The sequence below is a fragment of the Lolium perenne genome, chromosome 7, assembly GCF_019359855.2.
Source record: "Lolium perenne isolate Kyuss_39 chromosome 7, Kyuss_2.0, whole genome shotgun sequence".
In the NCBI taxonomy this organism is placed as follows: Eukaryota; Viridiplantae; Streptophyta; class Magnoliopsida; order Poales; family Poaceae; genus Lolium; species Lolium perenne.
This window is the reverse complement of record NC_067250.2, coordinates 173,484,278-173,505,510: the sequence shown is the minus strand read 5'-3', so window position 1 is coordinate 173,505,510 and position 21,233 is coordinate 173,484,278. Positions and strand designations below refer to the sequence as shown.

At 48.5% G+C, this 21,233-nt stretch overlaps 1 protein-coding gene and 1 non-coding gene across 2 annotated transcripts; one reads left to right on the top strand and one right to left on the bottom strand.

The window, feature by feature from the left end:
- The first annotated feature begins 800 nt into the window (after positions 1-800).
- TRNAR-UCU (transfer RNA arginine (anticodon UCU)) lies at positions 801-873 on the top strand. The gene has a single exon. It is a non-coding gene; the product is annotated as a tRNA-Arg (tRNA).
- Positions 874-1,251: 378 nt separating this feature from the next.
- On the bottom strand, positions 1,252-15,301 carry LOC127301088 (bifunctional dethiobiotin synthetase/7,8-diamino-pelargonic acid aminotransferase, mitochondrial). The gene is made up of 14 exons (XM_051331301.2): positions 14,606-15,301; positions 14,331-14,501; positions 13,978-14,239; positions 13,800-13,883; positions 13,530-13,650; positions 13,008-13,156; positions 10,845-10,939; positions 10,501-10,616; positions 10,184-10,330; positions 9,536-9,669; positions 9,314-9,445; positions 9,066-9,200; positions 8,571-8,683; positions 1,252-1,619 (listed from the first exon to the last, which is right to left on the bottom strand). The coding sequence occupies exons 1-14, from the start codon at positions 15,256-15,258 to the stop codon at positions 1,442-1,444; spliced, it is 2,490 nt and encodes an 829-aa protein (XP_051187261.1). The 5' UTR covers positions 15,259-15,301; the 3' UTR covers positions 1,252-1,441.
- Between the last annotated feature and the right edge of the window lie 5,932 nt (positions 15,302-21,233).

The window sequence follows — 21,233 nt, the reverse complement described above, 5'->3', positions numbered from 1 at the left end:
GAACTCGATGCGGGCGTACCGCCCGACCCGCGAACCGCTAGCCTCGTGGTCATTCTTGGTCTTGCGGAACGGCCAACATTTCTTCCCCATGGCGTCGGTCGGGTGGATAGGGTGGACTTTGGCAATGGTGTGGTCGAGAAAATGGGCGCCGACAGCGAACCTTTAAGAGGCTCAGACGCCATCTTGCCATCAATGTCCTGCCACTGCGACGGCGCCCACCAACGCACGCTCGCGGAAGCCGAGGTGCACCATTAACGCGGCCCTGAAAAGCTGCAGCGCGCCGCCCGTAAGTTATGTCGTGAAAGACGAAGCATATGTGCCCCTGCCAGGCGGGCCCATGCAAGGACCGAGCAGAGGACCGCTGCGTTCGCGCAACGTCCGGAGAGACGCAAACCTGTCGTATTTTTGGAACGCGTTTGCATCACTGCGGACGGGCACGGTCACTATGCTTCGTCCCGTTGGAACGGGTTCCAGACTCATTTTCGGTCCGCGGCTGTCGCAACGCGTTGGATATGCCCTTAGAGAGATCAAAGAATCCATCTATCTGAACTTTATTTGTTTTAAATTCAATTATCACCCATGGGCTTGCAATAATGTTGCGGATGTCCTCGCCGATTTTGGTGCAAAGTTGCGTGATGAACCCCAGGTCCTATGGCCGGGTCATGCACCAGCGTTAGCACAAGTTAAGTTCAGTATGGAAGTTGTTTTCTGGTTCAAAATAAAAGTTGTTTTGGATGCAAACACGAGTTAAATAATGTCTTGGTAATCTAATAAATGACTTTTGAAAAATCTTTGAATAAGCGCCCATGGCCTAATGGACAAGGCGTCTGACTTCTAATCAGGCGATTGTGGGTTCGAGTCCCACTGGGCGTGGTATTTTTGACATCATGCAGTTACTTTTTGGTTGTGCCAAAATGGTCTCGTAAATAAGCTCGAAGGTTGTACAAACCCTTGTTCATTCAATGGTCTCATGGAAATAGAGGAACCATTTTACCTGTATCCTAAATTTCGTCGTTATGTTTGTGATGAATATTATTTTTCCTTGTAAACCAAGCTTTGTGGAGATAAGTTTGAGTGACGATCAGTTTTTCCAACGTTTAGTCGAGCGGCAGTCTTGAAAACCAACACATACATGGCTTGTTGAATAAACCTTAATGCCACGTTATTTTCTAGTCTGAACTACTTTCTCCATTCCATTAAGGTTGTCTGGATTTTTTTAACTTTAGATATATCTACATCCAAATTTTGACATATCTTAGGTAGATACATTTAAATTTTAACAAATCTCAGACAACCATCTAAATACATCTAAATTTTGATAAATCTCAGACAACCTACGTGGGACGGAGGGAGTACAACATGTCCAGAAAGCTTTGAAAACTTTCCCCTTGCATATTGTTTGACAGCTAGCATATCTTTTGTCGCTGTCCGCTCACTATCCTCAATGGACTGGATTGAAGCTGCTGATTCTACGGTACACTTTGGAGAGTTGTTCAGTGCAGATATCTCTAGCTGTGCAAGGACCACACATAAGGTATATCACATTACCCAGGGGCCTTACATAGATATCATCCTCACGAAGTTGCTGGATCAGGGATCTCGCATACAATGATGCGTACCTGCATGAAAGATGGTAGAATCTTACATAAGGGCAAGAGAAGAACAGTGATAGTACAATTAACGTTTTATAGTTTAGTACTGAAGTTAGGATCCTTTTCTTTTTCGCTTATACAATATTGCTTTCCTGGCTTTAAATGAATGGTAGAGTTCCATCTGGCCATTTGAATTATTTAAATTACAAACTGAATTTGTAAGATAACCAGTCAAAAGTAAGCATGATGGCCAAATAAAAAATGCAAGAATCAAGTGTTTCCATTTGAGTGTTGAGAATGATGGTGCACATTATGCTGCTGTGTTAACAAGGCAATAATAAAATGGCATCACTGTTGTCCCAGATCCTGGTACAATCTGGTATATGGATTTCTACAAAGGGGTAATTATAATAGATTAAACCATTTAACGGATTAGAACTTACTGATCACAGTTAATCTCTCAACTACAAGTACAACTATGCAAATATAAATTGCCTCAAATTCACCAATGTTCACAACTGTAACACCCTAGCCCCAATTCGCTCAATGCCTTGCCCAACTGTGGGGTGGGCCCACACATACATAGCACCCCTCTAACACCTTCGTCCTCGCTTCATGTAAAAGTGTTAATCTGGAAGTGCTATGTTTGATGCAAATGGGTATATATGTTAGTCAAATACATGTAGCAGTGTGTTCAACATTTTGGTTACATCTAAACATATGCCAGGCAGCGTTAGGGAGTAGAATGTTTGTGAGCAGTATCGTGAGGGTGGGGCAGGCCAGTGAATGTTTTGTATTTGCCAAACAGAGTCAAGTGCAGATCGTTTTAGGAACAGTCGGCATTGAACTAAAACGACGACACTTATTATGGATAAGATGGAGTATATTTTTTTCTCGAGAATACACCCCGTAAGGTGTACTAATCATATAGAAGAAAGAGCTAGAAAGCCCAAGCCACGGGTATTTTATCGAGAATACGCCTGGAAGGTGTACTAATCATATAGAAGAAAGAGCTAGAAAGCCCGAGCCATAGGTATTACTGCCAACATAGGGTGGGAGCTCCCCTACTGAACAAAAGCCTAATCTCCATCCCTCCACGAAAAAGGAAAAGGCTCAGGAAATCCAAAGGACTCCGAGTGGAAAAGCCTAACTACTCGCCATCTCTGGTACTCCTCCATAATCCTATGTCTAATGACCGCCGCTGCCGGGGTGGCGCCATTGAACACCATGTCATTCCGACGCCTCCAGATACACCAGAAAACCAAGATGATCGCCGTCCACATGTCCCTCCCCACGGCTCTGGTGCAGATGAGCGAGGTCCACCAGGCCACAACCTCCGTGCCCACGTCGGGCATCCACTCCAGCTTGCCCCATCACGCTAGCGCCCAAGCCCATACCTCACGAGCGACCATGCAACCAAGCAGGAGGTGTTGGAGCATCTCCTGCTCCCGGTCGCAAAGGGGGCAAGCAGCCGGCCTCGGTAGGCCGCGCCGCTGAAGTCTGTCCGCCGTCCAGCACCTGTTCTAGGACACCATGTTCTAGGACACCAGCCAAGCGAAGAACTTGCAGCTATATGGCGCCCTTGAGCGCCAAATCTCTGAAGCAACCGGCGCCACCACGGTCCCAGCAAAGAAGGCAGTGTATGCCGACTTCGCGGAGAACTTTCAATCTGCCAACCAACGCCACACAAAGGCGTCCTCTTGCTCTGGTACCAACGTGTAACCAGCAAGGATGCCCCACAGGTGGAAGAACTCTGCCACCGCAGCGGAGCTCAGGTCCGGTCCACAATCCCGCAGCCACTCCCCGGCGAGGCCATCCTTGACTGAGCGAACCTTGGCCTTTCGGGCCGAGACCATGGCCACCAAGTTGGGCGCGTGGTCCGCCACCCTGGCGCCCTGCAGCCAACGGTCCTTCCAGAACAAAGCTCGTTCTCTGTTGCCCACCACCACCGCCGTGGCGGACTCGGAAAGGACTCGGGCCAGAGGAGGGATCTGGAGGTCAAACTCCGCCCAAGCCTTGGACGCGTCCAATCTTTGCAGCCACGCCCAGCGGCAGCGTAGCGCAAGATTGAGCAGCTGGAGGTTTGGGAGGCCCAGCCCCCACAGGATTTAGGGGAGGTCACCTTGTCCCAGGCCACCAAGCAGACCGCCGCTCACGTTCGCCCTGGCCTTCCACATGAATCCCCGACAGATCTTCTTGAGGGCCTGCATCAACTTACGCGTGAATCGGAATGGCGCTGAGCATAGTCTGGACCAGGATCGTCCACCCCCCACCGTTGAGCAACCGGGCACTCCACACTCCACAGAGGCAGTCGGCTAGCTGCACTCTCCACCACAGGTTGTAGCTGGGCCACAGACACCTTGCGCAGCCCCAAGGGGAGGCCCAGATACTTGCAGGGCCAACCCTCCACCGAGCACTGTAGAATCGACTGCGCCAGCTCCACTTGCACAGTACAGCGAATAGGATGAAGAGAGCACTTGGTTCGGTTGGTGCGAAGGCCCGCGGCCTCCCCGAAGTCCTCCACCACTGCTGCACAAGCCAGCAAGTCCACCTTCTCCGGCTTGATGAAGGTCACTACATCGTCCGCGTACATCAAGGTACGATGGAGACCACGTGGAGCGAGCCAAGAAAGGAGCCCCTCAGAGGCGGCCTTATGCAGGAGAAGGTGCAGTACCTCCATCATCGAGTCGAAAAACAGGGGGGAAAGAGGATCCCCTTGCCGCAGCCCGCGCCTGTTGTAGATCAGATTACCCGCGGCGCCATTCACAAGGACCCTGGTAGAGGCCGAGCTAAGCAGCCCCACCACCATCGTAGTCCACCGTGGGCCAAACCAAAGCTTTATCATGATCTCAAGGAGGAAGGCCCAGTCCACCGTGTCAAAGGCCTTGGTAATGTCCAGCTTGAGCATAAGGGCTGGCGACTTGAGGGCGTTCAACCACCCTGCCGTGCACTAGACCAACTGGAAGTTATCGTGCAAGCATCTCCCCCAAATGAACGCGCTTTGGTGAGGCCCGATAATCTGCGGCATACGCGGCGCCAGGCGCACCAAGAGGACGTTCGTCACCAACTTGGCCACACTGTGAATGAGGCTGATCGGCCTGAAGTCCTTCACCTCCACCGCCTCGGCGTGCTTGGGAAGTATAGTGATCAGTGCCTGATTCGCCACGTGCAGCCCACGGTAGTCCCCAAGCCACATGGCCCGGAAGGTGTCCATGACGTCCTGCTTGATGATCCCCCAACAGGACGTGTAGAATCTGCCTGTGAAGCCATCCGGCCCTGGCGTCTTGTCGGGCTCTTGTGACTTGACCACGCTCCACACCTCCTCCGAGAAGGGTACTTCCAACTCCGCAAGGTCGTGTGACTGCATGCCCAAGTAGTCGAGGTCGAGGGAGAAGCCACGGCCGGGGGAGGAGCCAAGTAAGCGCTCGTAGAAGGCGCCTGGCCCTCCTGATCCGCCACAAGCGTCCCATCCACTTTGAAGTGAGCGATAAAAAAAAATCTCCAACGGTGGTTGGCGTGGAGGTGGAAGAAGCGGGTGCAAGCGTCCCCTTCACTCAGCCACGTGATCCAAGAGCGCTGGCGTACAATCGTCCTCTAATCGTCCTCTCAAGCGAAGCAAGGCCCAACAGCTTCCCCTTAAACGCCTTGGCATTACCGATGAAACGGTCGTTCCAACTCGTCAACGCCTTGGCGGTGGCCGCAAGCTTGGCGGCCAAGCGCTTGAAGGGGTTGACCTCCACGGCCGTCAACGCCCACGCCGTCTCCACTTGTAATATCCCAAATTTTGATGCTACCTTTTGTGCTCATTCATCCTTTTTCAAAAAATAAAATTATTAGAACCAGGTTGTTGTTTGTATAGAGGTTTGGGGTTAGGAAGTTAGAGAAAAGGAAAACATAAGAAAAAAAAAATATTGTGTAGTAGCACTTGAACTTTTGACCTGCCCTTTTATAAAACCCAAAGCTATAACCAGAAGCCTTTCTTTTGTTTCTTCAGTATATGAGAGGAAGAGAAACCAACAGGCTGGGCTAAGGCCGTATCGGACTCGATGTCAATGCCCTGCTGCACCGCATCTTAATAACTTCCCTGTACTGTGCCTACCCGTTTCGATCTCCTCCTACATCAACCCTACATGTTCCCTCCGGATCGAGGCCGCCGCCGTCGCCAGGTCGCCGTTTCTGCGGGAGTAAGTGGCCGCCGTCGTTGGGTCACCACTGCTGCTGCTGCTGCAGTAGCACAGGTCGCTGCCGCCGGCCAGCAGTCAGTCGACTGTAATGGTGCGTTGCTCTTGCTCTTCTCAGCAGCGGTACGTATCGACAGATCACTAAACCACTACGTCCTCCTCCACTCCAGCAAGCGGCAGGGCCGAAGGTCGCCAACCGAAAAGCGCCAAACATGCAGTCAGATCCTCCTCAGACATGGGCTTGTTAAAGTAGCTCAGGTAAGCCTCCAGCGCCTCGTCACCAATCACCTCTCCCTCTGCGGGCGATCCCCAGCTGCAGCATTAGGGACTTCTGCTGCTGCTTGATAGGAGTACCAGCGGCAAAACAGCCAGCCACCCTCCTGCTGCGGCGAACCACGGAAAGTGGAGCCCTCATCTTGCGCGGGCGTTTGGGCGCCGGTTTAGGCAGCAGAGCCACGCGCTGCTGGCGACAACGGTCGCGGAAGGACGCCAGGCACAGGTCGAGGTCAGCCGAGGTGGTGGAGAAGGCGCCTGACCCCTGGTTGCCGGCGCGGCAACAGCCATCTGCGCGGCTGCTGCCGGTGCTCTGTCCACGGTAGCCACCGGTACCACCGGCACCACGGCAATGGCGCAAGGTGTCGTCTCCGCAATCTCCCCTTCCTCCAGTTCTTCAAGCGCAGCGCCTGAGGCAGCGCCCTGCGAGAGCTCGACAGTGAAGGAGAGCGGTGAACCGAAGCCACCTTAACCCCGGGAGCTGTCAGAGGACGACGGCGAGAGGGGCCGGCTAGGGGACAGCAGCCCTGCCGGCGATTGTTGCTCGTAGTCAACAGCCCAAACGACTGGGCTCCCCTTGGGCCAGCGCGGCCCCCTGTCAACCGTATGGATCGAAGGTGAGCTCTCCGAGCGGTGCTGGTGCGGCTCGCACAGGGAGCGGGCGCCACTCAACGATGCAACATTGTCGGACGAAGAAGAGCCCCCGCTACCAACACTCACCTGAGAGCTGGAGCTACTGGCCGGAGAAGGGCTCCTCCCGGCACTACCAACAGGCTCGGAGCGCAGGGTTCCAGCTCGCCGAAGTCGTCGACATCGCTGCCGTCGCGCCGAGGCCAGGGCCAACGGTGGTAGAGAAACCCACCGCCACCCTGCGCTCCGAGCCACCACGTCGGCCGGGCATCACCGTCCGGGCCGGGAGGGTCTCTACGGGATGGGCGCGCCCCACCATCATCTCTGGGACAACCAAAGCCATCGCCGCCGCGGTCATCGCCACGATCATCGCCCGGAGAGGGGCCGCCCATCACCCCAACCGGGTCCTCGACGCGCACCAAGTGCACCGTTGCTTCATGCCCGAGCAAGGCCACCTCCTCGGGGATCAAGGCCTCTACCGGGAGGAGGAGGTCGTCATCCTCATCCCTAAAGCAGAGAGGCTCCACCACCCATCTCCTTGGACTTGGGTATCAACGCAAGGTCATCAGTCCACACCGTGATCCTGAAGCTGCCCATATCCTCTCCGCTTGCCATCTCCGTGCCGAGGCACTCCACCAAGGCAGAGGAGCCCAAGATCATCCTGGTCGTGGCCAGATTCCACACCACCGCCGGCACTCCAACCACCTCCAGGTGCACTCTGCAGCGCATCGTGCGCCTGGTGGCTTGAAGCTGCCGGTTCCACACGCCGAAACGCAAAGAGAAGTCGCGCCCGTCGAAAGGGTCTGCCGCGAGCAGGATGGCGCGCTTGGCCATGGAGTCGAAGACGAACAACAGGTCCACCGACCAAAATCTGTGCACCGAAACATGGCCATCAAGAGCCGGGAACCGCTCCAGCACTAGACCACCGGCTTCCACTGGGCTTCGTGACTCAGCCCTCACCCCGCCCAAGCGGTCCTTGACGAAAATGCGAGCGTCGGGCACCGGGCGTCGGGCACCGGGCGTCAGGCACTGGGCCGCGCACACCCAGGCGCAAGTGCGCCGGCAGCCAATAGGGCGCAGCCGGAGGCGCCCCAGGGCAGGCTCCATCGCAGCGGACGTCGACGGCCATGGCACTGGCGACGGGCGGGACCAGCACAGGGCATTGCCGCGCCACGTGCTCTTCACTCTTGTAGTTCAGACATCGCCGGGGAGCAGTGCAGCATCCCACCACATGCCCTGGCTCCGCGCAATTGAAGCAGAGCCCCGCCAGACCCGCCGGCACGGAGAAGGATGGGAGCGGCGCCCGACGGCGCCATCTCTTGGGCTGAGGCCCCCTGCGCAAACCAAGGCCACGCCTTGCACCAGCAGCATCCACGCAAGGCGCCTCCGGCCGCGAAATTGTCGAGGCCAAGCGTCGAACAGGTTGCGGGCGCTCCACTGCCAAACCACCACCAGGTTGAACCACTTCCAGGGAGGCCGCATGCACCGGGCTGGGCATGCCGTCGCAGACCACGTCGGAGTAGGAACGGTGGGAGGAAGAACCCGACGAGACGAGCTCCTCCTCCTCCACCATGGTGTTCCACCGGCGGGAACCGGAGGGCCCGTCGCCAGCCATCGCTCGGACGGACAGGGGGAGGGGGAGCGGGGGAAGAGGGGCCGGGGCCGGCCGGCGGAGAGGGGCCGCCGCCGCCGGGGTGGCGAACGGCAGGCGCGCGGGGGCCAGGAGGGTCACCCTGCGCGCGGGGTGGAGTATATTTTTACAGTTTCTGTTTCCTGTGTGTATCTATGGGTGTGCACGTGAGTGATTTTAGGAAGTGATTCCTCCACTCCACAAAATAAGTATGAGGTAAAATTTCAAATAAACCACCAATCAAACAGATAAAGAGTATCATACCCGGCATCAGACCCCTCAGCCTTCAGCTCAATTGCACACAGAGTTCCCAAAGATACTACCCTTCTTACATTTGGTAATGATGATAACTGGTTCACAAGTGTGCCATCCCACAGCTGCAAATTTTAGTACACTTTAGAACTGCAAACTGCATGTAGAATTGACTAAACATACTAGCATTAACAAAAAAAAATACTTGCTCCTGTATGGATCGGAGGGAGTATTAGAGATATGTCTGAAATACATCAACATGTTTCTGAGGAGAACTTAATACAGCATTACTTTTTTAAAAATGGAGCAAGACAATAGTATCAAATGTTATGTACTTATTATAGAACAGAAAAGAAAGGTCAACGTGTTAACAATTGGGAGGACAACACTGCTGCTTCCAAGACTCGGCACATACAGAGAGCACATGTGCTTATCAATCCCTTGTCAATCTCAATATGGGTTCTTTTTTAAATGTGTTCTACAGGTTCAATCAATAAACTTCATTACCTCATTGAGCTTCATTTGATCAAAATCAAGATTCAAATTTGTGGATGGATCTCTAAACCATTGGATTGCTTTTACTGCCGCAGAACAGCCCATGGCATGAGCCGTGTAGGAATGACCATGTAAAAGCGCTGTGAGCTGGACAAGGCAAAAGCTGTCAGTTTTACGCCGTATTCACTGCACACATAACATAAAAAATAATGTTGTACATTACTGAAACCTGGACATACGAAAACACATTCAGGACATACCTTAGACTCACTTCTGAAGGACTCAAAAACTGCTTCCGTTGCTACCGTTGCAGCTAATGGTACTATCCCACCAGTCATTAATTTAGCATAGCATGCAATATCTGGTAAGCAACCGAGCAACTCTGAAGCAGACTGAAAAGGATAGTAGTTGTCATGATTTCTGAAAGATGTGAGTTAACTTTTAAAATGTACTATCCTCCTTAGATTGTTGTGATCTGTTACCTCCACACCAAGACGCCAGAACCCTGTGAATACCTCATCAAATATGACAGGTATTTTTCGATTTCTACACTCCTGGACAAGTACTCGCTGGAAGAGTGGATCTATCATGTGCATGCCCCCAGCACCTTGTATTACTGCATGAATAGGAGTTCACAGGGATCAAATCTTACAGTGACATAAGAAACAGGGTAAACAAAAAAAGAACAATTATAAAGCTGCACATGTATATACCAACAAATGAGTGCGCTTGATAAAAGCACAATGTGGACGATATGGTACAGGAAATCAAAGTTCACATATATCTGAATTATTTTTCAAAATGATTGACATATTTTACATTCTTATAGACAAGAAGAGGCACAGAATCTATGAAGTTATGAACCAGAAAAGTTCTCGAGCAATGGGCACTAGCACCTGTGGCATTTTTTAATCATAACAAACTACCAATTTGTAAAAGTTCTGCATTGATTCTACGATTTGCAATCCTAGATTCTATATCAATCCTATGATTTGCAATCCTACTGTGGAACCTCCGATTTAATACTGACAACCTTGGTTATGAAAAGATTTTACTCATGTAAAGTCAAGATATGTGAAACAATGAATATCCAAGAAGTTCACTGGGCTGATGGAGAAATATTTGCTTGCCTGGTTCTATAATAAGTGCTGCAATATGCTCTCTGTTACTTGACAGGGAATATTCTGATAGTTGCTGTGATATATAAGTAGAATATATATCAGCTGCAGACGATGAGTCCCTAGTCTTGCAAAAGACTTCAGCTAATGAAGGAAAACCTGCGTTGTCACTTGTGAATCAAAAGCACAATTAACTACTTCCTCCATTCCAAATTAATTGACTCAACTATGTCTAGATTATCTAGATAAAGTTGAATCAATTAATTTGGAACGGAGCGAGTAAAAAACTACACATACATAATCTGAGATGTCAAACACAAGTAACCGACATTTATCGCCAGGGCTAAGATGGCTATGCTGCATCCACTGGGGCAAAGAAAGTGTGCAGGTCTCGTTTCTAATGAACACTGTTGGAGGATTCAGAAAAAGTCCACGACCAGAATACCTGTAGAAGAAAACCCTCACGTGACTGATTCCAGTTTTACTTATTTTGAAACCAATAGCAAGTCGGGGCTTCAACGAACAACTGTTTCATATCTTGGTAAAACACATACTTGTTTGAAAGAGCAATGTGTAGTACACCAAACGGTAATAGTTGGGAAAGATAATCACCGAACAAGGGTGCAAATATTTCTAGGCATGCAGTAATGTAACTTGATGCATGGTTGCATACCATGGCTGCTGAAGGAACGATGTATATGCTGATGGGGCTTGAGCTTCCATAGCACCCAGAGTATCACCGTGATATGAACCTTCTAGAGCAAGTACCTAGACATCAAAGAACTCAATTAATAAGTTGACGAATAAGAAGGGATGAATGGGGATTTAAAAATCTTTGGTACAGACTACCTTGTTTGTTCCTCTATTTATACTTACGATTTATTGATCAATAACAGAAAAGGAAGTCAGTCTTTGTGAGCAACTACGTTTGACAGTGGTAAACAGATGAAAGAAAGCGGAAACATCATTGGTCCTTTGTAATACACTGATGCTATGACTAATGGATTCGGTTTGCACGGTATCTGAATCTAGTTCGAATTGGAATTAAATCCTATAAATTTAGATTTAATAGTTCCTTATTCACGAACTTGGAAGAGTATTCACCTGATTTTCCAAATATAGATTTGTTAAAATTTGCAGTGCCATCAGCTGAACTGAAGGTTCCTAGATGTGGCAGAGATAATATAAGATGGTGAGAACAGAAGCGTGGATGTGTCATTTGATGACCACTTAAGAAGGATATGGTAGTCACCATGCCTGATGAAAGAGTTCAAGGGGCACGGTCACCAGTATTGACAGCCTATGCAGGGTCCTAGCAAGCGGTGGCAGAAGAAGCCTCAGAACCTGAGCACAGTTGACGGCCCTAGAAATGGGACGGAGACCGTAAATGGCTGTGGGCTGCGGCAGAAGATGCTGCCAATCACATAACACACACCTCTCCGAATCCGCAGTGATCACCAAATTGCTTTTTCCACCCAGATCTACAGAGCAGGAAATTAAGAAAGAACTGCGTCAGCACTGGAGAGTGCTGATGGCAATGGCATCACTATCAATGAGTGCAGAGAGCATTGGACTCCAGGTGTCCAGAAATCCGCAAAGGAAAAAAAAAAGAGGTTTGAGCTCATGTTGAGATTCCTATGAAATTGGAGGTATAGGTATACATTCCATAGGAATTTATTCACATCCTTTAGTCCAAAGAGACTTTGTAGGAAAAAAAACATAAGTTTACAAATCCTCCAAATTTCCTATGAAAACCCTACAATTCAAAGAGACCTTTAGGAGCCGCTGTTGTGAGTGGATTGACAGATGAACCCCGGAATCTGACAAGCTATGTTAGACAGGAGGCCAAGAATTGATGCACCCGCGCTCTATGGCTATGGTAGTAGGATAGGTAACAAAAAGATAGGGAAAAAAGATCGACTTTGTTGCTTGCTTTTTTTTCATCTGTGCATCCCCATTTACTATAGAGATTAAAAAGGCATCTTAAACCAAATCCTAACAAACTGGAACTACCCTGATCTTAAGAAAACTAATGGAAGAAAGAACTACACTGATAGGGCTTATCTCAAAGCCGGAATTGGCGCCCAACACATTGCTGCGACTGGCCCCGGTGCATGCAGGCATGCGCCCCCTGGCGGCCCCTCCTGCTTATCATCCAGTGACAATGGGAACTTTCTCTATGATATGGATATCCTTCCTATGCCATGCTCGAATCTTCAAACACTCACACTTGGCCTCCGAATGTAATATGCTAAATCAGCATATTAGCCATTCCCCATAAAAACAAATAGATGGTATACACTTCTTATACATTACTCATCTCAATTATCTTATGGCACTTCAATTGACATTTTTTACATGCATTTTTCACATACTTTATTACGATGCCTTACTGCTTGCTAAATTTTAACATAGAATAGGGCCTCACAAAAGGTATCAGAAAATCCAAAAGGCACGCTTGGTGAAACATCTATTTCTTTCATTGTTAACTATAAAAGGAGAGGATTTCCAGTTTTGTTTTAACTAAAAACTACGTTGCCAAATGTCAAGTACCTGGATTACTATTGAAGTTCTCATCCTTTACTTAGCCAAGATTCATAAGCACATAGAGTAATGCAATTCCTATGAAAAATATACACATGCAAAGTGAAATTTGATGAACCAAGTCCAATCATTTTTAGTGAGTAAGAAACTAATGTCATAACTAATACACACCAGGTCAACTGTAATGTGTGGGTCTAGAAGCAATCTAAAAAAAAAAGTATCTCATGCACTGAACATTAATTGTTTCAGTTAATAAATGAGGAAGAGGATGTTTAGTATGAGAGCAGCAGACCTTTAGCTGAATATGTCTTTCATTGGTGATATTATTGTCACTACCCACTAGAATTCCATGATCAAGTGAGAATTTACGAAATGCCATCTTCAGAGCTATTTCAATTGCAGTGGATCCATTGTCTGAATAATAAACTCTGGAAGCCCAATCTGTCCAATAAAATAAAAGGACATTGTGTGCTACGAATGAGATGTTCTTGAGCAGCGTAGCTTAAATAAAAGGACAAATAACAATAAGAGAACCAAATAACTATTAACACAGCAAACATTAAAAAAAGCTATCATGTGTAAAATTCAAATATCATTATGGCTCAGATAAGCACCTACCATTTGTTCACACATGTATCAGTTTATTGTCTCTTTTCCTAATCTACCAATCTGGAAATTGGTAGCTAAAAGGTATTTAAAACAAGTCACTTTTCAATTAAATTAGTAATACAGCATTTTGTTCATTAAGAGGTGACTTAGACTGTAAGTTGCATAACATTATAATACTAGATGAAAGAAAGGTTAAATCACTGACCTTTACCAACTCCTCCAAGCAAAAGTTCAGCACAACGGAGAGCAGGCTCATGAGCATTCTCTGGAAACATCACATGGCCATACCTAGCAGCGGCGTAACCCATATCTCTTGCAAGTTCAATCTAATGATCAAAGAGAAGTTTTAGGCTACAAAAATTGCCTGTGAATAGTTCAACGTACACAACTTTAGCAATAGAGCACCTGCAATGAGAGTTCTCTTAGCAAACCAAGTAAAAGACTCTAAAAATGTAAAAGGTGCAAGAACAACAACCTGCAAGTTAGAATCAGGTCCTTGAGTCCACCAACTTGCACATGCATCAAACTGAGGGGTCATCATCATCTTGTTGTCTTTCACCTACATCAAAAGATTAGATGACAATGCTTCTAATGTTCCAAAGATTCATTTCCAATTTCTTTTTAGAAACTTAGGAAGTGAACGTTGGCCAGACCTTGTATGCCGAGAAACTCTCACCACAACGGGAATCAATTACTGTAACAGAATCTACAGGGACAAGATTGTGCTGAGTGAAGGGCCACCACAATAAATCCTTTGACTTTCTTTGCATACTATTTAACCTTTGAATTCTTGTGAAATGGAAAGATTGCAGGGTATCTTTAAGCAAACCAAACACTGAAGATGATTCAGAAAACCAATCGGTTAGGTCATCTGATGGATCTTCTGGAATAGGTGGCAAAACAAGCACAGGTACCCTAAATAATACAAACATTACAGAGCTGTCATGTATAGAGAAATTAGAGCTGCTAAAACATTTATAAGAAGATTAAGAAAGAAGAGTGTCACCTATTTCTCAAGTAAGAAAGCAAGAACTTGTCGTTTGACAAACAACGGTCTTCCAAAATTACAGCACTAACATCATACCCCCTGAGCAACAGAGTTTCATATGCAGATAAAGTGGATGAAATGCCGCCGAGACGGCCATCTCCAACAAGAATAGTAGGTAACCTAAAGGGCCTGTCAAGAGTTTCACGTGATGAGAGACGGTGTTGATGTAAATAATCTAATGCACCAAGCTGTAATGAATATTTCCGGGTTGAAGAAGCATCGAAGAAACGCACCGGTAGAGATCACACTGCAGGGTACCAGACGGGCCCGGGCTTGCCACGCCGCCGGCGGTTTCGACCAATTTCCACATCTCCCCGTCCCCATTCCCCAAATTTTCGCCGTCGACGAGGCACGCCGCCAGGCGCGACCTCACATGCGCGTCCTCTACCGCCATCCCCTCCCTCTCCGCCGCCAGGTGCGGTGAAACCGCCTCCCGCCACGCGTACAGCGTCCTGCATACGAGCTGCTTCCTCACCACCTCCCCCTCCCCGTCGTAGGAGAAGGCCGCCTCCTGTGGCGAACGGGGTGGGGTTTCCACGGAGGGGGAAACGGATAGGGTGTCGAGGGAGGCGATGAGGCGCGCAGGGTGCGAGGGGCGGAGGAGCGAGGGGACCCTGCGAAAGAGGAATCCAGCGTCGGAATCGGCGGGGAAGCCGGTCTGGAGTGGTTTGAGGTAAAGAACGGTGGAGGGGGAGGCTCCGGCGGAACGGAGGAGGGAGGCGGCGAGGCCCGCGGAAACGAGGGTCTTGCCGACACCGGTGTTGGCGCCGAAGACGGCGAAGGTCGGCGAGGAGAGGGGCAAGGCAAAGGAAAATGAGGAGGAGGAGGAGGAGGAGTAGTAGTGTCGCCGAGGAGCGTGGCAGAGGAGGAGGAGGCGGCGGAGCATGGCTGCTGGCTTGGGTTTCTCTACGGGGTTTTCGGGAGAAAGAGAAAAACAGAGTGCCTGCGTCCCGCAGCTCCCGCTACAGTGCACTTGTGGTGGCGAACCCGTTTCCCCGGCTTCACACGTGTAAAGAATGGACTCGCCTTCGGTGACTTGGGGTCTGTTCGATTGTGGAATTAGATGGAATAGAATGGAACGGTTCCATTCCTAGGAGCCGTTCTCGCGTTCGGTTGGTAGGTAGGATGGAACGAACTCGTTCCCCGGATGGGAATATTCGGCCCAGATGTGGAACGCACCCGTCCGGGAAAATCGGCCGGACGAGGTGGAACGGCTCGCTAATCCCTCTCTCGCGCCCCGCCCAACTCTGGGAGCGAAGTTGTGGCGCGGCCTCCACACCGCCGCACAGGCCCTGCCGCCGCCCTCCGCCCTCCGCCATGCTCGCCGCCCGCCGCCCTCCGCCCTCCGCTTCCGTCTCTCATGCCTCCACCCACCATGCCGCCGTCGCCCCTCTATCCCCTCCTTCCCCGGCGATGGTGCGACGCGGCCTCGTCACCGCCGCCTCCGCCCTCCGCCCTTCGCCATACCCGCCGCCCTCCGCCCTCCGCCATGCCCACCGCCCTCCTCCTGCGCGCCGGCGGGCCGCCCCTCCCTCAGCCCCCTCGAGGTCGCTCCGCCGCCCCACTTCTCCCCAATCGACGGGAGTTCCTCACGGCACCCGACCTCCCCTCCCTCGAGCTCCTCCCTCTGCTCCGAGCGCGGCCGAGCTGAAGGTCGCCGGGCGCGGGCGAGCTGAAGGTCGCCGGGCGCGGGCGAGCTGAAGGTCGCCGGGCGCAGAGGTCCTCTCCTGTGGTCTAATTAATTGGATGTGTTAGACTAATTAGATTAAATTAGGGTCTAATTAATTGGGTGTTTAGACTAATTAGATTCCATTCCATTCTACATCTTCTCAATCAACCGAACACCTATATGAAATGGAATGGGATGGGATGGAATGGAATGGAACGGAACCATTCCATTCCATTCCATTCCACTCCATCCAAAAACCGAACAGACCCTTGGTGAACCTCCAACGAACCGATCCAAAAGGTACACGCTCCCGCACCACGACGCAAACAGACCGACTCGCGAGGTGGATCTGACTCATGTGTTCCCTAAATTTGGAACTCCGATGTGTTGGGCTGGATAATTCGCGCATCTTTTCTTGTCCTCCCTAGCAGACCATGGTTCCTCCCGTTAGTGGCACACAAATTCCCTTCAAAAACCCTACAACCAGAGAAATTCGGCCGGCGGAAAAGCCAGCGGAAGAGATGGATTCCATCGCCACGCCTGCCACGGCCACCGCCGGGGAGAAGCAGGTGAAGCCGAAGAAGGCTGCCAAGGATTTGATGGCGGAGGAGCCCCCGGGTCGAGTCTGACAAGCGCGCATGCTAGAGAGAAGTCATCAAAACTCGAGCGGTCACCACCAAGCTGTAAGAATAGCGGCTCAAGGCGAGCGACTGCATCATCATCCAGCATCCACACACCAATGGCGAGTTGCTGGCTCAGAAAGCCACCCAACAGGTCATCATGATGATGAAGCAGGAGGCGCTAAACATGGCGTTCGGTCATGGCGTTCCAAGAGACCTTGAGGGAGTTGGTGGTGAAGAAAGAAGAGGCCATCGCCGAGAGGGAAGAGAGGCGGCGCAAAGAGAAAGAGGCAACCGCCAAGAGCTTTGTTGAGCTTCAACTGAGAGCTCTTGAGGTGGAAGAGACCCGAACGAAGTCCATTCTCGTCGAGGCCGAGGCCAAGGCAAGGCCCATGGATGCCGATGCCAAGTCCAAGGTCTTGGAGGCCGAAGCCAAGATCATGGCGGAGGAGAACGAGATCATGCTCACGGACTTGGCCACCATCTCCGATCTCATGCAAATAGTTGAATTGAGAAGAAGCAAAAGATGATCCTTGCTCGCAATGATTGGAGGGCATTGGCGTAGATGATTGCCATTTGGGTGAAAGTAGCCACTTTTGGGTGAAGCTTGCCACTTCTTAGAAAAATTGTGAGATATTATCTTACTTTGCACATTTGGGAGAAACTTGCTGCTAGTTGGGGTTGACTTGAGGGCAATGGCATGTGTTTAACACATATATATTTTGCTTGCCAATTGCTATGTTTTTGTGTTGCAATTTGAAATGGAGTGGCCAACTTGCCACGTCTTCAAAATTGCCAGTGGACCGAATGGGTGGCATTGTCCTGGCTGGTTGAACCGCGAGACGGATTATGTTCGTAGGCCGACCCAAACGGACAGAAATGGACCATTTGGGGTCGCCAATTTGGGTCGGCTGACGCAGTCAATTTTTTGGCTCGTATGAGGATATCAGCGTTGTCACAGAATGGGGAGATTCCCCCCTCATATACCGTTCGATGCAGTTGCTTCTTAGCTTGTATGAGAATGTTGGCGTGGTCATAGAATGGGGAGGCTGGTTTGCTCCCAGCCGTAGCCTTCATATAACAAACAAATAATACAAATAATGTATACAATCAAAATTTTAAATAATGTTTTATTACATATGCAATTTAAAAACTAGCCGTACTCCTGCCTATCCCTAAACTCCTGCCTATCCCTAAAGTACATGTCTTCGTGTAATCGTAGTCATCCTAATTGTAGTCGTCGTTGATGTCTACGCACGCTTCTATTCTTGTAGACAGTGTTGGGCCTCCAAGAGCAGAGGTTTGTAGAACAGCAGCAAGTTTCCCTTAAGTGAATCACTCAAGGTTTATCGAACTCAGGGAGGTAGAGGTCAAAGATATCCCTCTCAAACAACCCTGCAATTACGATACAAGAAGTCTCTTGTGTCCCCAACACACCTAATACACTTGTCAGATGTATAGGTGCACTAGTTCGGCGAAGAGATAGTGAAATACAAGTAATATGGATGATTGTAAGTAGTAATTGCAATCTCAAATAGAAATGGCAGCAAGCAAACATGTAACAGAACTTGTTGGAAACGGTGTTTCAATGCTTAGAAACAAGGCCTAGGGATCATACTTTCACTAGTGGACACTCTCAACATTGATCACATAACTGAATAAATAAATGCTACTTTCTACACTCTCTTGTTGGATAACAAACACCATTCATTGTGTAGGGCTACAAAACACACCTCAAGCCGGAGTACACAAGCTCCACAACATCCGGAGTTCATATTAAAGTAACCTCTAGAGTGCATAATAGACCGTTGCAATTTAGACCGAGTACTAACATAGCATACACACTGTCAACAATAGCTATGAAAGGGGGAATAGATCGCATCAATACTATCATAGTAATAGTTAACTTCATAATCTACAAGAGATTACAATCATAACCTACGCCAAGTTCTACATGATGCACACACTGTCAACATTACATCATGGAGGAGGAATAGACTACTTTAATAACATCACTAGAGTAGCACATAGATTAATAGTGATACAAAGCTCATGATCACATAAAGATCACACCATGGGAGAGAGAGATGAACCACATAGCTACCGGTAGAGCCCTCAGCCTCGGGGGAGAACTACTCCCTCCTCATCATGGGAGACAGCAACGGCGATGAAGATGGCGGTGGTGTCGATGGAGATGGCTTCGGGGGCACTTCCCCGTCCCGGCGGCGTGTCGGAACAGAGACTTCTGTCCCCCGAACTTGACTTCGCGATGGCGACGGCTCTAGAAGGTTTTCCGTATCGTGGCTTATCTTTTTAGGGTTTTCGCGACGGAGGCTTTAAGTAGACGGAAGGGCAGCCTCGAAGGGGTCCTGGGGGACCCACACCATAGGGGGGTGCCCCCCCTTGGCCACACCGCCATGTGGGGTGGGGCCCCTGGCTCCACTCTGGTCCCTCTTCGGTGCTCTGGAACCTTCCGTGGAAAATAGGAAGTATGGCTTTTATTTCGTCCGATTTCGAGAATATTTCCTTTGTAGGATTTCTGAAACCAAATACAGCAGAAAACAACAACTGGCTCTTCGGCATCTCGTTAATAGGTTAGTGCCGGAAAATGCATATAAATGATGTAAAGTGTGTATAAAACATGTGAGTATCATCATAAAAGTAGCATGGAACATAAGAAATTATAGATACGTTTGAGACGTATCAAGCATCCCCAAGCTTAGTTCCTACTCGCCCTCGAGTAGGTAAACGATAACAAGGATAATTTCTGAAGTGACATGCTACCAACATGATCTTGATCAATATTAGTGTAAAGCATATGAGATGAATGAAGTGATTCAAAGCAATGGTAAAGACAATGACTAAACAACTGAATCATATAGCAAAAACTTTTCATGAATAGTACTTTCAAGACAAGCATCAATAAGACTTGCATAAGAGTTAACTCATAAAGCAATAAATTCTTAGTAGAAAGCTTTGAAGCAACACAAAGGAAGATATAAGTTTCAGCGGTTGCTTTCAACTTCAACATGTATATCTCATGGATAATTGTCAACACAAAGTAATATGATGAATGCAAATAAGCAAGTATGTAGGAATCAATGCACACAGTTGACATAAGTGTTTGCTTCTAAGATAGAAAGAAGTAGGTAAACTGACTCAACATAAAAGTAAAAAAAAGCCGCAGAGGGAAGCAGGGATAAAGTCATGTGCTAGAGCTTTTCAGGTTTTGAAATCATATAGAGAGTATAAAAGTAAAGTTTTGAGAGGTGTTTGTTGTTGTCAACGAATGGTAGTGGGCACTCTAACCCCCTCATCAAACAGACTTTCAAAGAGCGGCTTCCATGAAGGACGTTATCTCTACCAGAAAGGTAGATCATCCCTCTTCTCTTTTGTTTACACATGTACTTTAGTTTAGTTTATTTTTATTTTTGGGTGACACTCCTTCCAACCTTTTGCTTTCACAAGCCATGGCTAACCGAATCCTCGGGTGCCTTCCAATCATTCACATACCATGAAGGAGTGTCTATTTATTTTAGTTTTATTTAGAGATGACACTCCTCACAACCTTTGCTTTCTCAAGCCATGGCTAACCGAATCCTCGGGTGCCTTCCAACATTTCACATACCGTGGAGGAGTGTCTATTTGCAAAATTAAGTTGCTTACTGATGAATCAGGGCAAAACATGTGAAGAGAATTATTAATGAAAGTTAATTAATTGGGGTTGGGAACCCCGTTGCCAGCTCTTTTTGCAAATTTATTGGATAAGCGGATGAAGCCACTAGTCCATTAGTGAGAGTCTGCCCGACAAGATTGAAAGATAAAACACCACATACTTCCTCATGAGCTATAAAACATTGACACAAATAAGAGATGATAACTTTTGAATTGTTTAAAGGTAGCACACGAAGTATTTACTTGGAATGGCAGAAAAATACCATGTAGTAGGTAGGTATGGTGGACACACATGGCATAGGTTTTGGCTCAAGGTTTTGGATGCACGAGAAGCATTCCCTCTCAGTACAAGGCTTTGGCTAGCAAGGTTGTTTGAAGCAAACACAAGTATGAACCGGTACAGCAAAACTTATATAAGAACATATTGCAAGCATTATAAGACTCTACACTGTCTTCCTTGTTGCTCAAACACTTTTACCAGAAAATATCTAGACCTTAGAGAGACCAATCATGCAAACCAATTTCAACAAGCTCTACGGTAGTTATCCACTAATAGGTTTAAACTACATGATGCAAGAGCTTAAACTTGATCTACTTGAGAGCTCAAAACAATTGCCAAGTATCAAATTATTCAAGACAATATGAAGCATTTTCTGTTTCCAACCAAATAACAATAAGTGCAATAGCTTCCAACTTTTATCATGAACATTAAAAGTAAAACGAAGAACACCAGTGTTCATATGAAAAAGCGGAGCGTGTCTCTCTCCCACACAAGGATTGCTAGGGTGCGATCTTATTCAAACAAAAACAAAAATACGAACACACGGACGCTCCAAGTAAAGCACATAAGATGTGACCGAATAAAAATATAGTTTCAATAGAAGTGACCTGATAAGT

Bases quoted from the DNA above. Each gene is read 5' to 3' on its own strand.
- LOC127301088 (XM_051331301.2), bottom strand. From the start codon at position 15,258: ATGCTCCGCCGCCTCCTCCTCCTCTGCCACGCTCCTCGGCGACACTAC. The intron at 14,240-14,330 runs GTGACACTCTTC...TGTATTATTTAG, and splicing joins CTTTCTTACTTGAGAAATAG to GGTACCTGTGCTTGTTTTGC. The intron at 8,684-9,065 runs GTAATGAAGTTT...TAAAATTTGCAG, and splicing joins ATCAAATGAAGCTCAATGAG to CTGTGGGATGGCACACTTGT.